Source organism: Rattus rattus, chromosome 3, assembly GCF_011064425.1.
Source record: "Rattus rattus isolate New Zealand chromosome 3, Rrattus_CSIRO_v1, whole genome shotgun sequence".
Taxonomy (NCBI): domain Eukaryota; kingdom Metazoa; phylum Chordata; class Mammalia; order Rodentia; family Muridae; genus Rattus; species Rattus rattus.
In genome coordinates, this window is record NC_046156.1 from 168,264,652 (window position 1) to 168,282,346 (window position 17,695).

Genomic DNA, 17,695 nt, shown 5'->3' on the forward strand with positions numbered 1-17,695 from the left:
TCATTCTGTCAGTTCTTTAACTCTAGAGAAGTTACACACACACACACATACACACACAAACATACACACACAGACACAAAAATAAAATTTTTAAAAATGTTTATCTCTATCAAACTGACACACACACACACACACACACACACACACACATATATATATAGGCTCTATCAGTTACTGCTTAATAAACAATAGCTACCTAATAATAGGATCAATGATTGCTCCTTGGGACTTGAGGCCCTACAGAACCTGAACCCAATCTCTCCCGGGCTATCATCTTACTTTCTTCTCCACAAAGCCCCCGTCAGCCCATAGTTTCTGGATCACTTAACATACCAAGCACTTTCATAAAACTTTTTCGCTTCCATTCTCCCTAACTTGTCCAATGAATTCCTAACCATCCACCAACCTCTTCTTGTGAAGAACTCCTGACTTCCTTTGGGAACTCAATCTCATCCCTTCTAGGTTGCTACTGCTTAGTGTATACTCACTTCTTTTAGGGAACTTACGAGAATCTGCGGTATGTGACAGTCACGTGTGCCCATGGTGAACTCCTCCAGCATTTACTAGATCCTTGAAATCATGCGTTCATTCAGTCATTCCTGCATCCTTCACAGCCTCTGCACACAGGAAACAGCAGGCAAGTTTTAATCTCCCTCATTGGGTATGTCTCTAAACCACTAAGTTTACACTTCCATTCTATTCCTCCCCACAAATACACATTTTCAAAACTACCTGGGAAGCAGACATATTCGGAAGCAGACATATTCACTGACTCCATCACTTACTGAGACAGCACATGTGGGACACTGTCCCAAACTCTGTAGACTCAAAGATGGGTAAGGCACACAAGCCTGCAGAGTTCAAGGATCGCAAAATCCACATACAAATGTTTATATAATAATAATAACAACAACAACAACACAACATGATGTCCCGAACACTTTAAAAGGAAAAATGCAATGTGATAAATACAAGAAAATAAGGATGTAGAGAGTCGAGGAGAACAAAAAGGACTGAACTGAAGCTAGAGTTGGACAACAGTCAGGGGAATTAACACCTCTCCACAGTGTAAAAACGGAACGGCATACTCCGTTAGAAAAGCTAGACAATACTGTACCACTGTACTGTGGATGCAAAGTTTAACTCAAGTCAGTTAGGCAAGTGGGAAATGCCTATTCCTGGGAATGCCCTTTGAAAGCAGGGAAACCGAGGGAGCTATTCTGAACAGTTTACTTGTCCAGGACCGGCGATCGACACACGAGGGTTGCAAGGTGTGTCTAGAAGTCGCTGAAACCCCGCACTTTACCCAGGCTGAACCTGCAGCCCGGCCTCCTGCAGGACGATGAGCAACTGCACGTTGTCTAGTTTGCATCTCCCGCCAGCCTGCGGGGTTAAGAGCCAGACTCCGGGACTCGCCTCCCACTGGAGCCCGGGCCGCCCCGCGCCTACACCACCGCTTGTGCTCCACAAATAGATGAAAGGCATCCCATCCCGCTGCTCCACACCAACGGGATCTGTATCTCTTTCGCCCTGGAGGCAGATCTGCCCCGAAGCTGCCAGACCCAAGCTCCCAGGATCGTTTCGCTCAGTCCCGGACTCCATTTAAATCCCGACCCTCGATTCTCAGTTCTCCGAACGCCCATCACGCGCCCCGGTTTACCTACAGAGAGTACCGAGGTCGCCGCCATCAAAGCCCAGCCTGGTTACTATAACAGCCTCCACGGCAGAGGCGCCACCCCGCGCCTCCGGAACAGGAAACCCCGGGAATTAAAAAGCAAAGCCTAGAAAGCAGGGCCTGGGGAGGGAAAACTCTCCGAAGCGCGTCGCAGCACCTTTTGTACTGTGATTGGTGGATCAGAAAGAGTGACGGACGTCTAGTCCAATCGACAATGTCTACAGGTCTCACACACGCCCCTCCACCTTGTTGTCCTCCAATCCGGAAGCGCAACCGGGTGAGCGCGCGTTTCCGCCGCTAATGGACCTTGGGGCGCGCGGCTTGGAGGTGCTGGGCTCCTCTCCCGGGTGTCTCAGAGTCACCGCGGCCTCGGTCGCGCGGAGACATGAGTGACACCGGAGGCGACGGCGCGCGCCTCAGGCGCTATCCCAGGCTCCCGGTGTGGGTAGTGGAGGATCACCAGGAGGTGAGCGGGCGACGCAAGCCACCGAGCCCTGGCAGGAGGGATTCGAACCCCGGCAGCCTGCAGAGACTTGACCAGCACCTAACGCTGGCTGCAGCCTGTCCCCCTGCCGACGTCATCATCCTACCGTTTAACGAGGTTACCTACGACCTGAACCCGCGGCGGTGAAATGGGGACAATAATCGTAGAATGTATTATAGGGCTGTGGCTGAAGACGTAAGCCTTCAGCGTTTATTAACGTTTTATATGGCAGTGCTTCAGTAGACTTCTGGAAGACGACCAAGCAAGTCTAGATTTGTTTATGGACCTGTGGAGTGTCTCTGGATATAAAACAAAGGGGATCTAGAGTGAATGAAGCTCAGTGATACAGTGCTTGCCGCAGATCTTGGGTTCAACCCCTGTCCCCAGGAAAAAGTGGGAGAAGGTTATTTACTGATGGAGAAAGTTGGAAAGAAAGTCTATCTCTGAGACAAACTCAACTTTGGGTTAGTCTGGCTTTTAAATTTGGTAGTAAACTTGGATGTATAGCGAGTAAGAGGAAAAAGTCATCTAGTCTAGCACCACCATCCTAAAGGGACAGAAAATGCCCGAAAACTTAAGAGTACCTGGAACACAGTTTAATACTAGAGTACGTGGTTCTGGGCTGTTGGGTGATAAAGATGGAGATTATCGTCAGAACCATCTACCATTTTTGTATTTTCCCACTTTAGCAACTTGGTGCACTTCAAGTTGATGCGGTTTTTTCTTTTGTTTTGTCTGCACTTGACAAGTGTGTATGCGTCTGTCTCTATTACAGGTTCTGCCTTTCATATACCGGGCCATAGGTTCGAAGCATCTTCCTGACAGTAATATACGTTTTTTACACTTTGACTCCCACCCAGACCTCCTTATTCCTGTGAATATGCCGGCAGACACTGTGTTTGATAAAGAAGCACTCTTTGGGTAACATGATTTTCTTATCATATTTTATGTATTTGAAATACAACGTATAACATGATAAACAATAGATTCTGCTACACTCATGTTTGGGTTTTTTATTTGTTTGTTCGTTTGCCCTTTTAAATTTTAGTTAGAACTTTTTTTTAACCAACTAAAAGAGCCAAAATAGGGATCAAGTGCAGTGGCTGAAACCTGTGATCCCAGCCCTTGGAACGCTGAGGCAGGAGAATTACAGTTTGATGAGAGCCAGGGCTACATTGTAGCCTCTTTATGGTTAAGTGTTGTCAATATTTTTGACAGAAGTCCAGATTCTTGGCAGAATCTAGAATTATCTGAGAAGCGGCTACGGGGCTTGCCTGTGGGGGATTATCTTGATTGGATTAATAGAGGCCACTCCCTAGGCATTCCTATATGTGAGTCTATGGGTCCATTCTCATTCAACCACCACACATTCCTACCCCTGATAACTAATACCTTAGTGTAAACACCACACATTCCTACCCTTGATAACCAATATCTTAGTGTATCTGGCTGTGTTTGTGTGTCCACTTGACACAAGCTGCAGTTATCACAGAGAAAGGAGCCTCCCTTGAGGAAATGCCTGTGAGATCCAGCTATAAGGCATTTTCTCAATTAGTGATCAAGGGTGGAAGGGCCCATTGTGGGTGGTGCCATCCCTGGGCTGGTAATCTATACCCAGGTACTATAAGAAAGCAAACTGAACAAGCCAGTAAGTTATATCCCTCCATGGCCTCTGCATCAGCTCCTGCTTCCTGCCCTGTGTGAACTCCAGTACTGACTTCCTTTGGTGATGAACAGCCATGTGGAAGTGTAAGCTGAATAAATCCTTTTCTCTCCAACTTGTTTCTTGGTCATGATGTTTGTGCAGGAATAGAAACCCTGACTAAGACACTGCCACTGAGGCCAGACAAGGCAATTCTTTCATTTTTGCCCTTGCAAATGACACCCAGACTCTCCATCTGTTTGATTCAGTCCATTGCTATGTGCCATTTTGATTGAAGTTTATGATTAAAATTCGTGCTCTTACAAAAGTGATTAGAAAATGAGATAGTATTTTTAATACTAATTCAGGTAAGTAATGTTCTGACTATTCTTTGATCCTCCACAAGCTTACAAAAGCTTGGCTGGAATACAGACTCCAAAGGTTCAGTCCTGTGTCTAAATAACCAGTTAATTGATCTTTCAAAGAAAATTCATTTCAGAATTAAGCCTGAGATGCTTTTCCTTGAAGCAACTGTTGTACTTCACGGTCTACAGCAGAAGTTTTGGTATCATCCTCTTTTTGCTTCACAGAATATTTTAAAATATCTACTTAGGAACAAGAATTAATAAAACCAAGAACGTTCTTCAGTAAAACTACCTTTGGACAAGGGCGATATAACTCCATAGTAGATCACTTTCCTAGGGGGCGAAACATGCAGTGACTACTAAAAGACCTTGGGTGTCGTGGCACTGAGGATACCAACCCACCGTGATGCTTGCGTGCCATCAGTACAAATGTTTATTCAGAAAACAGTATTTCGATGGAGAGATGACTCAGCGGTTAAGAGCACTGATTGCTCTTCCAGAGGTCCTGAGTTCAAATCCCAGCAATGACGTGGTGGCTCACAACCATCTGCAACACAATCTGATGTCCTCTTCTGGTGTCTGAAGAGAGCGACAGGGTACTCTCTTATATAAAATAAACAAAATCTTTAAAAAAAGAAAAGAAAAGAAAACAGTATTTCTGTGAAATTAGCGTTAATTTTGCAGTCTTAGGAACCTCCCAAGGGGCCATACTCTTAAAACCTGCTGTCTTAAAATGTTTGGGGGAAATCATTTGTTAATATTCTGATGTTTCCATTTTTTCCAGAGAACTAAGTATTGAAAATTGGATTATGCCTGCAGTTTACGCCGGCCATTTTTCTCACGTAATATGGCTTCATCCCACATGGGCCCAGCAAATCAGAGAGGGCAAACACCACTTCTTAGTAGGCAAAGACATTTCCACCACAACCATCAGGTAATGTCCTCGTTTTCGATGAGTATGAGAGGATTTGAATTCTTCTCATTACACTTTGGATTCCTGAATTAACTTCCTACTACAGGGTCATGGTAGGCCCCAGCCCCTCCAAAAACAGTTCTTGAACCACCAAAAACAGAGTTTTAATTTTTTTTGCTCTCCTTCGGGTAATCCTTGTATGGTTACTAGTTAAATTGATTTGCTCTGTTTTAAATAACATTCCCTAGAATTTGGGTTCCACTGCTGGCTAACTCCATCTAGTCTTTGTAGTGCCAACATAACCAATGGTGCTATTTATATTTAGTACTATAGAATCATAGTATGTAATACTGTATGACCATAACTGTAGTACTATATAACCAGTGGTGTATTTTTTTCTGCTCCTGATGCAGCTATCCTGTGTTGAATTTAACTCTTAGAAGTAAGCCAGGCAGGGAAGCGAAACATATCTGTAATCGCAGACCTTGAGAGCCTTGAGAGGCTGACATGGAGGGGCGGGGGCTCAAAGTTAAGAGTCAGCCTGAACTATAGAGCGAGACCCTGTGTTAGATGCAAAATAAGGACTGGAGATATAACTCCGTAATACATCACTTTCGGGGAGGGGACAAACTTGGGAGTTGTGGCACGTATCTGTAATCCCAGCCTTCTGGAGGTAGAGGCAGGAAGATCTAGAGTTCAGGGTCATCCTCAGCCCCAGAGTGAGTTTGAATCCAGCGGTGGGTACATGAGACCATGTTTCAAACAAGCAAAAGAACAATAAAATGCACTGGTTTTGTTTTTATTTTTAATAAGTCAGTGTCTGGACTTATTTAGGTTTTACATTTATTAATGTGGTTTTCAGTATTTAGTCTAAGATAAATTATTATGTCCTCTGACTGGAACTGTATGTGTATCAGGGTTTTTTGTGTGCAGTCCTTAACCAGCATCCCATGTCATGTGCTGCTACAGAGTCATCTTTAGAAGCAGCAGTCAAGGTCTGACTTCTCTCGGGATAAGAGATACACAGAACTTTCTGGGCCCTAACAGATAATGAAAATTGTGCCCTTTATTTCTGTTTCCGTTTTTATGACAGTATTACTTCTGGTGGTATGTGGTTTTTTTTTTCGTTTATGTGAGTAGCATCATCTTGATTTATAAAAACTGTACTTACTATATAATTTTTAAGTAATTTAATAATTTTTAAGTAATTAGAACTTAACATGTAACAAATATTGTACGTAATATTGGTCTTTATGAGAGTGAGTTCAGTATGTTGAGTGAACCTAATAGAACCTATAAAATCAAGTCACTTCATAGCTTTTTATTGCTGCTGCTATCTGACAGACTACAACAGCCCTTTTGTCTCCCAAGTGCTGGGGTTAATGGTGTGAACCACTGTGCCCAGCTTGACAGGGATGTGTGTGTGTGTGTGTGTGTGTGTGTGTGTGTGTGTGTGTGTGTGTGTGTGTGTGTGAGGTTTTTTGGTTTTTACTTTGAGACAGGTTCTTACATTAGCTTGCATAGCCTACAACTCTCTGGAGACCAGGCTGGACTTGAACTCACAAAGTGCCCCCAAGCGCTGGGATTAAAGACATGCATCACACACCTGCCGTGGTTTTTCTGAGACAGGGTCTTACTCTGGCACAGAGCAGCATAGACATTTTTGGAAACTCAATGCATAACAACAGTTTGGGAATGTTTTGCTTACCTCATGGTGTGTGTTAGTCTAGCAAGTACGAATGTGTGAATAGCCAATTGCATATAGCCATGAGTCTGAGTTCACTTATTTACAGAATAGAAAAGGTAAAACTTGCTTTACTAAAAAGATTATAAGACTGTGAATATAGTGAAGTTGGTAGAGTGCTTACAGTACAAGCATGAGAGCCTGAGCTTGATTCCAAAACCTATGTAACAAAGCTAGGCGTGTGGCACTTACGTCTAATGCCAATTCCGGGGACCCAGAGACAGGCCCATAGGCCAGACAGTGCAGCCTACTTATGAGCCCCAGACCAGCAATAGTCTCAAAAGCAAGGTGGGAGATATTCGGGGGATGACCCCCAGGATGACCAATAGCTTCCATGTGCACACACTAGCTTACATACCCACACGTGGACTATAAATTTAGGTTGCGGTTACAGTCATTGTCTTTAGTAGGATGTTAGTTTTTAACAAGCTTAGACTTTGTTTTTCTGTCATTGATTTGTTTTGAAAACTTGTCTTTTTAAATTTATAGCTATGGGGGCTGGGGTGGAGCCTCAGTTAGGTGTTTGGTTAGTGTGCTTGAAGGCCCAGACTCAATACCTATAGATAGGTGTGTCGGTATATGCCCATAATGCCAGCACTCAGGAGAATCAGTAGCTTAGGCTGTGTATTTAAAGTGTGGACAGGTGGGAAATAAGTTGTATTATTTTCATGTAGTAGAGTATGCGTCTTAGGGTTTTACTGCTGTGAACAGACACCATGACCAAGCCAACTCATACAGACAACATTTAATTGGTGCTGGCTTACAGGTTCAGAGGTTCAGTCCATTATCATCAAGGCAGGAGCATGGCAGCATCCAGGCAGGTTTGGTGCAGGAGGAGCTGAGAGTTCTACGTCTTTATCTGAAGACTGCTAGCAGAATACTGACTTCCAGGCAGCTAGGATGAGGGTCTTAAGCCCACACCCACAGTGACACACCTATTCCAACAATGACACACCTCAAAATAGCACCACTTCCCAGGCCAAGCATGTGCAAACCATCACAGTATGCCTCTGAAAAATGTATTTGAATTTAGTGTTCTAAGTCCTCACCAAGACATAATATAGTCAAAAAACTGAGAACACACAGATATTTCTAGAATCAGAATATATATTGATTCTAGAAATATATATATACACATACATATATATACATACATACATACATATATATATATATATATATATATTTTTTTTTTTTTTTTACACACACACACCTATTGTCCAAGATTCTTGGGCTGCTGAGGCAAGATCACTTGAGCACCAGAGTTAGTGCCAGAATGAGCATCACAGTCACACTATATCTCTTTACAAAAGAAAGAAAAAGTCAGGGTAGAAAAACGACTCAGCAGGTAAGAGCACTTCTCAAAGGACTGGAGTTGGGATCTTAGCACCCATGTTCAGGAAGCTCACACGCACCTGTGTCTCCAGCCCCATGAGATCCATGCACACCTGCACATACATATATCAAGCCTGTATAACAACTGTCCAGTTTTCCTAGCTCTTCCTATCTGCCTTGTCCTGCCTTTCGTCTGTGTGTGTGTGTGTGTGTGTGTCCCACTTTGTAGCCCAGGCTAGCCTCATACTTGCCTTACCAGCCCCACCTTACCTTCCCAAGGTCTGAGTTATAGACATGAGCAAGTACAACTGACTCCCTATCTTCATGTTCCCCGAACTCTTGAGTCCTCATAGTAACTTTCCATGTTCATAGTCACAGCTGGTTAGCGGGGACAGAGAGAGTATGTGCCATTCACCTGTTCTGTCAGTCACCGACCAGAACTCGTGTGGCAGACATGTGGTGCTAGCTTGGAATTTGGAGAAAGCTGATTCTGCTGAAAAGAAAGTGCAGGTGTTCAAGCCCCTTGGTTTTGTCACGTGTCTTATGTCTACAGTGTCACAGTATAATGTCAGCTCACATGCCCGTTCCTTACAATATTTTTTCCTTTGGTCCAGGGTTACAAGTACAGATTATTACTTCCTAAGTGACGGTCTATTTGTACCTGAAGATCAGCTAGAGAACCAAAAGCCTTTACAGTTAGATGTGATTATGGTAGAACCTTACAAACTCTGTAGCAATCAAGATGACGGTGACTCTGTGTCTTCTACAAAGAAGCCCAGGCTGGCACTGGGAGATGGAGAGAGCACTGTCGCTGCTGATGGAGACTCTTGCTCAGAAGGACATCGAGGGGATGCAGTGACACCAAGAAGTGACTCATGCTCTGGAAGTCAGCAGAGCCAGGGCGCAGCCAGCACTGGGGAGATTCTGGGCATGTTGAAGACTGGAGATGCGTTTGTTCTGGATATTGACTTGGATTTTTTTTCTGTCAAAAACCCCTTCAAAGAAATGTTCACTCAGGTAAATGTGGTAGTTTGAAAACATAGACCTTGACAATTGCATAGCATGTCTCTGGATTACAGATAGCAAGCTGTCTGCAAACATCCACATGATAATTATTTTAGGTTCAAAGGCCATGTTTTCTGCCACATATTCTTCTGTTCTTTTCCAGTCTTTTAAAAATTATATACAAGTTAATCATCCCTAGTTAAAAATTATAAAACCTAAACTACTTCAAAATCCAGAACTTTCTATGAACCCTGATGATGTGCACCTGTAAAGTCCCCAGATACTCCAAGATCTGAAAGACTCTGGAATTTGATAGGACAAAGATATCCAACCTGAATTATACTTTATAATTTACTAGCCATATTTTTATTTCTTATTACACAAATTTATTTATTGGAGGGGGAGAGTGGTAGGACATGCCACAGTACACATGTGGATGTCAGAGGACAACTTTTCAAACTTGGTTTCAAACTTATCTCACTGGCCCAGCTTTAATTTCAATATAAACAAAGATAACAGGACAAGATATAATGGCACACACTTGTATCACCAACACTTGGGAAGTAGATATAGGAGATCATGAGTTCAAATTCAGCCTGTGCTACATGAAACCCTGTCTCAAAAAAAAAAAAACGATAGGTAATTCAACTTCTCGAATCCATTGCTTGCCAACTGTGTCATCCTGGGAAAGGTACTGCCTTTCTGACTCGCAGCATAAGCAGTCACTCAGCCTGCAAAGGGCGTGCCTCAGTACTAGAGTACTTGCCTACCTTGCTCAGGACCGTGGGTTCAATCTCCAGTGCTACAAAGAAAGTACGTAAGTAAACCCCAGCTCGGAACTGTACAATCAGCAAAGCATGGAAGACTGCTGCAGTGTGGTACCTCATACAAAACAGTGAGGGCAGATGCAGCCACTTCATATGGTGCTGACTAGCTATGCTTTTAAGAAGGAGTTTTATTTATTGCTTTCATTTACTTCCAAAGCCTAGATGTCTTGGGCATCTTTCTCTTAACTCAGGGTCTGTGTCTGCCATTCCTCAGGCCAGCATACTTTGGTGCTCCAGAGGTCTCTGTTACTAGGAAAGTAGCCGCATAGCACACAAGGGGGACTTCTGTCACTGTCATTGAAGACATGCATGTCTCCCATCAACAGCTGAAGCCCATTTAGATCATGGGTTTATCCATTCACATAATGGTAATGGTATTGGAAATACTTTCATGACCTGTTAGCCTATCAGCTAAGTTTTATACTGTATTATGCCCAGCTAGATAAACTTGTACTGATAAATTAGGACATCTTTGGAAATCTAAAGTATACAGATGCCTGTTTATAATACAAAGATAGGGTATACAGTTCTCAGACAATCCTTTGGGTGTTATCTAGGATGTGTCACAGACACTGTTGGGAACTGCTGACCTTGGGGGGCTTTTTGTTTTGTCTTACAGGATGAGTACAAAATTCTACAGGAGCTTTACCAGTTTAAAAAGCCTGACAGTAACCTTACTGAGGTAAGCCTTGCACGTTCTCACTAAAGCCTGCCGCACTTCTGTTTTCAGTGAGAGGCTACGTAGTTCTAGCTGGCTTCAAATTGAGCCTCCTGAGTGCTGGGATCGTATGAGCCGCCATGCCAGGCTCTAAGAACATCCTGTAGCTTAGTTAAATGTTCTCGACTCTGCAGATTCGTGTGTGCCTAGAGTTGCTCACCCACACAGGTGTGTGTGTTGGTGAAGGCCCCCTTGGTGCATAGGAGGTATTTTTAGCTAAGTAAACTGGTATTCTCATCATAATAATATTTGGTTTTTTGAAGGAGCAGCTGTAACCTCAGTTTTTCAATGTTTTTAAAGGAAGATTTGGTAGATGTTGTTGATGCTCGAACTCATCAGTTAGAAGATTTAGAAGCAATTTTTGCTGATTTGTGTGACGGTGATAGTGAAGAAACTGTACAGAAATGGGCTTCGAACCCTGGGTGAGACCCCTAAACTTTTTCTTCCCAAATCATGAATTATCCACCCTAAATACATTTCCAACTTTGTTGGGTAAATTGTTCTTTAAAATTAGAGTTGAAGCTTAGGGGGACCGCTTACTCAGAGTACTTGCTACATCACCATGAGAACCTGAGTTCAGATCCTGAACATCTATTTTAAAAGCCTGGCTTTGTAAGACTATGGAGATGGAGACAAGAGTGTGCTTGTCGCTCACTGGCCAACAGCCTAGCTCAATTGATGAACACAAGAGTCAGCGGAAGATCATTTCTCAAAAAGTAACTAAAGACGACACAGTGTCGTCCACTGGCCTCCAGCCTTTATTGAGTATTATTTATGTGCTCTCTGTCAAAGGATTTAGAGGTAGAGACAGGAAGACTGGGAGTTGAATATCATCTGTATATTGAGTTACAGGCTTAAGTTACAAGTTACAGGCTTTAGTAAAACAGTCAGGCAAAGTGGTGCACATTAATCCTAGCACCTCGGGGTAGATACAAAAGGATCTCTGAGTTCCAGGCTAGCCAGGGCTACATAGTGAGACCCTGAATCCAAAAAAAAAAGTTCAGTCCCTTTAAAATATCCAATCTCTTTAAAAATCTAAAATCTCTTTTAAAAGTTCAAAGTTGTCTCTACTGTAGGCTCCTGTAAAAATCAAAATTAAGTTAAATATTTTTTTACTTCAAGAAGGAAGAACCAGGGCACAGTCACAATCAGATCAAAGCAAAACCAAACACTGCAAATAATTCAATGTCCAATAATCCAGGATTCATTCACAGTCTATGGGCTTCTCCAAGGGGCCTGGGTCACTTCTCCAACCTTTCCCAGCATGCAGTTTGCCTTCCAGGCTCCAGATGGCTCCCCCCACTGCTGCTGCTGTTCTTGGTGGTCATCCCCCGGCACTGGCATCTCCAAAACTGCTGGGGGTTCCTTGCTGCAACTGGACTGTGCTTTTACCAGAAGCCCCTCCTGGGCTCTCTTCAAGGACTGCAGCCCTGCCACATAGTGCCAAGTGTCAGATACTCTCCATGGCCCCTCAACACCTTCAAAACCAGAGCCACCTGGGAGATTCTCGCACTACCAAATCCAGCTGCCAGAACATGGTTTCTGTGCGCTGATTCTTGGGAAACACTTTTCAGAATATTTCACCTCAGTGATGCTGGTCTTTTCTTAATCCCCACTAATTTCTCAACTAGCTAACCAGCTTCAATTGTCCCAATAAAACAAAGGTTTTACTTTAGTGTCCCTGGTCTCTTATTAGTCACAGCTGATTCTTCAGCCTCTGCTGACCAGACACCACAGATCCTTCACACAAATGCCCGGAAGAGTCTTTGCTTCTCTCTGAAACTTCCCCTGCCAGGCCTTCCTCATCTACAGTGTCCGCAACACTCTTATTTTCCAGCGCTGACAGAACATCACACTGAGTGCTCAGAGTTCCCAAGTCCTTCCAAAATCAGTCACAGCAATACCCACTCTGCTGAAACCAACTTGTCTTAGTTCCTACTGCTGTGAGGAAATAACACAACCAAAACAAGTTGGGGAAAAAGGGTTTGTTGAGCCTAGGCCTCCACATCACATCAAAGGAAAGCAGGGCAGAAACCTGGAAGGAGGAGCTGACGCAGAGGTCTTAGAGAAGTGCTGCTTACTGGTTGGCCCACTATGCTTAGCTTGCTCTCTTACCTACAGCCTGATTTCTACGGAGACATTTTCTCTACTGAGGTTCTCTCCTCTCCAATGACTTCACTTGTGTCATGTTGACATAAAACTATCCAGCACAACCCCTAACCCCAATCCATGGTAAAAGTTATATCTAGATGTAACTTACGTGCTGTCTGATGCTAATTCTATTCAAGGTTATTGCATTTAATGACTGGTGGCTCTTTTCTAGAATGGAATCACTCGTCCCACTTGTACAGAGTTTGAAAAAACGGATGGAAGTACCAGACTATGAAATGGTAAATATTTTATCATTGTAAATTAATGCTCTATACTGGTAATTTTCTAGGTGGAATTCTTGTTAAACTGGTTCATTCTGTTTATGTTACTGCTTTCTGAATTATTAAAACAATTAATGAGCAATATATACTTTTTAGAAACAAGAATTTTAAAACTATTTTCTACCAAAAAGATCCTTATTTTATCTAAGAAGCAGAGGGGGCCAGAGAGATGGTTCAGCTGTTAGAGGCTAGGCTCACAACCAAAACTATAAGATTGAGTCTGACTGTTCTGACTGTAATTTGATACACGGTCCCATGGGGCCTGTGGCCTATAACACTCCCCCTCCCAGTTCTGGTATTTCAGGCGTGCACCCCACACCCGGCTGCTGTCACTTGTTTGTCTGTTTGCTGTGCTTGTTGACAATTCAGTCGGCTCCACTTCGTCCAGGATCTCAAATGTCATCCACTCACTGATTTTTTTTCCTGTGTTGTGGTAAGATTTACTGGGTAACTCTGGCTGACCTGGAACTTGCTATGTAGACCAGGCTGGCCTCAAACTTCTGTGGTGAGAGCTGGAACTAAAGGGGTGTGCCACCACACCCGGCCATTAGTTCTAACTTAGGCTCTTTTCCTTGCTCTGAAAACTTAACTGATCATAAAAACCAAGAGAGAAAGAAACAAAGTGTGTTTGGTCAAAGAATTTGAATGTTTGTCAGTCGGGACCTGAGTGGAGAGGCAGAGATGTTTCTCATTGGAGTTGCTAAGTTCACGTTGCTTTATTTACAGCATGTATTTTCCTCTTAGACTCCAAATTTGAGAGACTTCAAGATTTCAAAGTTCAGTTGAAACCAGGAAGGGCATCACTGTAGTCTCTGCCCCCTGGGAACAGTAGCGGTTCTCTGGCTAGCCACAACTACATGCTTTCTTCAAAGCCGGTCGGGGTACAGCCAGGCCCGGGGTCAAAACTCAAAGTTCAGGAGCATGTGAGATGGTTAAGCCCCCACTGAGACTCCCAAGTGCTCTGCGCCTAGCCCTTCTGTCCTGTCAGTGAGGGCTGCTTTCCTGCTTTCTTTGTTTGTAGAATGCTGTCATACCACTTTATCTGAGCTGATGTTTCCCAACTTCATCTTCACTTATGGAAAAAAAACAGCAAAAGAATATCATGATTAATGCTTGCTGTGCTCTTTCCTGAAAATGGAATTTGTTAGTAGCAGATATTGGGGCTGGAGAGATGGCTCGGCTGCTCTTCCAGACCTAGGCTCAGTTGCCAGCACCCACAAGACTGCTTACAACCGTCTGCACAGACATAGATGCAGGCAAACACCTATACATACAACATTAAAAATAAAATGATAAACTTATGATACTCAGGGATTAAAAATATAATGGTGTGGATTTATCATGAAATGTGTCTTCAGGTAAGTATGCCTGAGGCATACCCTTCGTGTGTCTCTCTGTGTGTGTGTGTGTGTGTGTGTGTGTGTGTGTGTGTGTGTGTGTGTGTGTGTGTGTGTGTGTGACAGAGACAGAGACAGAGACAGAGAGACAGATAGAGAAGGGGGGAGAGTTGTGTGGGGTGTCAGACTCTATAGCCTGGGTCCTGGCTTTATGCAGCAAGCACTTTCACTGCTGAGCCATCTCACTGTCCCACATCCTTTATGTTGAGATAAGGTCTCACTGAATGTGGAGCTCACTAGCTCACCTTGGTTTGAAGGCCAACAATCCCCTGTCTCCTCACTGCCTATTGCCTCTTCTGAAATCAGTGAATCTTAGAAGGCTTTTGTTTTCAGTTTTGGACCGTGACCCAGTGCTTGGCCCGCTAAGCACACACTCTGCCATCGAGCTATATTCCCAGCTTATTGTGTCATTTTACATTCCTCCTACTGTCAGGTTCACCAGGCTGGGCTAACCTGCGATTATTCAGAACTTCCGCATCATATCAGCACAGAAGAAGAAATCGAGTATCTTATTCAGTCTGTGTATTCTTTATTGAAAAGTCTACCAAAGCCTACTCTTGTGACAATTGCAAGGTAAGTGTGTGGTCTGGCTACAGCCCATCAAAGATGTATGTCCACGGGGAGACGGCTGTGGGTAAGGCGCTTGCCACCCGAGTATGCGGACCTGAGTTCAGCCGCGGTGGCCAGGCTGGTAGTAGGCACTTAGAGGCAAAGGCAAAAGGTCACGGGAAGTTTGAGAGCTGTCTGGTCTACACAACCCCTCCAGGCCCTGGTTCTCCTGGCCAGTACATCCTGTCTCCATACAAATACCAGTCCTCAGTAATGAAAACAGTAAAGGGCAGTTCTTGTAAAACCCTAAAGTGGGCAGGCATCTCCAGCTCCCGGCCAGGACTGCAGTCGCCCGCGTGGCTGCGCACTGGCCGTTCTCACTGTTCTTCCCCCTTTTCTCTTGGCTTCAGGTCGAGTCTGGATGACTACTGTCCTCCAGAGCAAGTCGACATCATTCAGGGAAAGGTCCTCGATATGCTGCGCTCGCTCTACGGGACCCTGGACACTCACCTGGTGTACTCAGAAGAGTCCCCTCCGTGTTGACAGAGTGCTGGGCTGCTGTGCGTTCTGGCACAGTGACGGGACTCTTGTTTGTGAGCTTCCAGAGTGCACTTTTAGTGAACTTTCAGTTAGAATCAGTCAGACATTTTGAATCTCCAAGCACATATCAGTGAACAACAGTACAGCATCGGGGTAGGCAGGGGTTCTTGTCTGCACCACATCTGTTACCCCGGTTGATGGAGACGCCGGTTGATGGAGACGGTCAGCTGTCTTCCATGCTGCCCATCGCTGCCTTGATTCTGTAAGGTTTTTTTCTCTTTTCCCAACAGGACTTTGGGTCATATGATTTATTTATTTATTCATCAGCTGCTGTTTATCTAGCACTTCTGAGTGCCAGACACTATTAGCGACAAGATGCCCTGCCCTCCTGTGGGAGACACGAGAAGCGAACAGTGGCCTGCAAACAGTCTCAGGGAAAAAGGGACATACCGTCAGTTCTCAGGGCAGCCGGCCTGACAGGAAAGTAACACGCGCAAAAGTCGTGTAAAAGGTCTTGCCAGTCCGTGACAATGTTTGCAGCAAGTCTATCAGTCTAAGGATGTTGGGATTGTGCCCACCCTTTTGCTAAATGTTCTCCAGACTTGTTTTGGTTGAGTAAAGCTAATCAAACAAAATTATAGGTGGTGGTGGTGGTGGTGGTGGTGGTGTTGATTGGTTGGTTTTAATTTTCTGAAACAGGGTTTCTCTGTGTAGCCCTGACTGTCCTGGAACTCAATCTGTAGAGTAAACTGATCTTGAACTCAAAAAACCCAACTGCCTCTGCCTCCCAAGGACTGGACCACCACTACCCAGCTGCTTACAGAGTTTGATAACTGGAAACGCCTTTTGGGAGTTTTTTCCTTGGTAGTCATCTTGGGCCTCAGTTGGCATTAAGCACTAAGTGTCATTTTTATGGCAATCAGTCAAGCATCTAGAAAGTTGCTAAGCAGTTAAGAGCACTTGCTGTCCTTCCCAGTACCCACACGGCAGCTCACAACATTGTAACTCCAACGTTCTCTTGTCACCTCCCAGCACCACACACACATACATGTACATACATACCCACACATAAACATATAAATAATATTTTTTAAAAAATCAAGGTCAATAAATTTTCCTGATGAGCCAACATTTTAAGGAAAAAAATAAGAAAATTGCATCTTTATGACCTGACATAAATACCCAAGGATAACTGCCATCCAGCCTTCTCACGGTGTGACTGAGCACAGTGAGTCCTCCCTTAGGTGAATTCTAAGAGTGAAGAATAGTTTATTGTTTGAAGCAGTGAGGAGAGCGCTAGGGATATATGAAGAAAGGAGGGAAGACTAATGCAAGTTTGTGCTGTAAAGAAGAGTATTTCTGCTACATGCATTGGAGATCGCCCTTCATATATTTAACGAGCGGAGTTTAACCTTAGTGACCCAGAAGAGGGACTGCAGACACCACTGTTTAACCCCGAGTTCCCACCCCTCCAGCCATGAATAGGACTGTCTTTATCATGGAAGTTAATGCCTCAGTTTGCCTTTTTTCTGCACTTTGTTTCACTTTTGTTCAGTAATTACTTTTTAAGTGCTTAATTTCTTTAAAGGGTCAGATGATGTGCAAAGAAAAATAATAATAAAACATCTACCACCCAGCCTGATTTTGTTTCATTTTCACAGATCATTCAGCTCTTGCCTGCACGTGTGCCTGTCAAGTAGCCAGGATCAGAGTCTCCTCACTTCAGCTAATACTCCAGGATGTGTTACCCTTGTCATGCAGTACATGGAACCATATTCCATTCCTAGGGTGGTCATGTTTTCCTCTGGTGAATTCTCTTGGCACTGAGGAGATTTCCAAAATCTAATGCTATGAAAGCTTGTCTGTATTGTGGAAACAAAACCAACTGATTTAGCCTTCCAGTCTGATACCCAAAAGGTTTGTGTTCTTACAAAATCAGAATTGTAAAATTGTCTTTTAAGTTTTGAAAATTTCCTGTTAAGAGTTCTGTAGGGCTGCAGAGATGGCTCAGCGGTTAAGAGCACTGACTGCTCTTCCAGAGGTCCTGAGTTCAATTCCCAGCAACCACG

General features: G+C 43.9%; 1 protein-coding gene across 2 annotated transcripts; it reads left to right on the forward strand.

The window, feature by feature from the left end:
* The first annotated feature begins 1,952 nt into the window (after positions 1–1,952).
* Positions 1,953–16,271, forward strand: C3H5orf22 (chromosome 3 C5orf22 homolog). 2 transcript variants are annotated; one of them, XM_032898759.1, is made up of 9 exons: positions 1,953–2,141; positions 2,935–3,080; positions 4,951–5,100; positions 8,773–9,175; positions 10,610–10,672; positions 11,009–11,130; positions 13,032–13,098; positions 14,971–15,110; positions 15,497–16,271. In XM_032898759.1, the coding sequence occupies exons 1-9, from the start codon at positions 2,061–2,063 to the stop codon at positions 15,627–15,629; spliced, it is 1,305 nt and encodes a 434-aa protein (XP_032754650.1). In that variant the 5' UTR covers positions 1,953–2,060; the 3' UTR covers positions 15,630–16,271. The 2 variants fall into 2 exon arrangements, with proteins under 2 accessions (XP_032754650.1, XP_032754651.1); XM_032898760.1 differs by lacking the exon at positions 1,953–2,141 and adding an exon at positions 2,177–2,276.
* Positions 16,272–17,695: the final 1,424 nt, after the last annotated feature.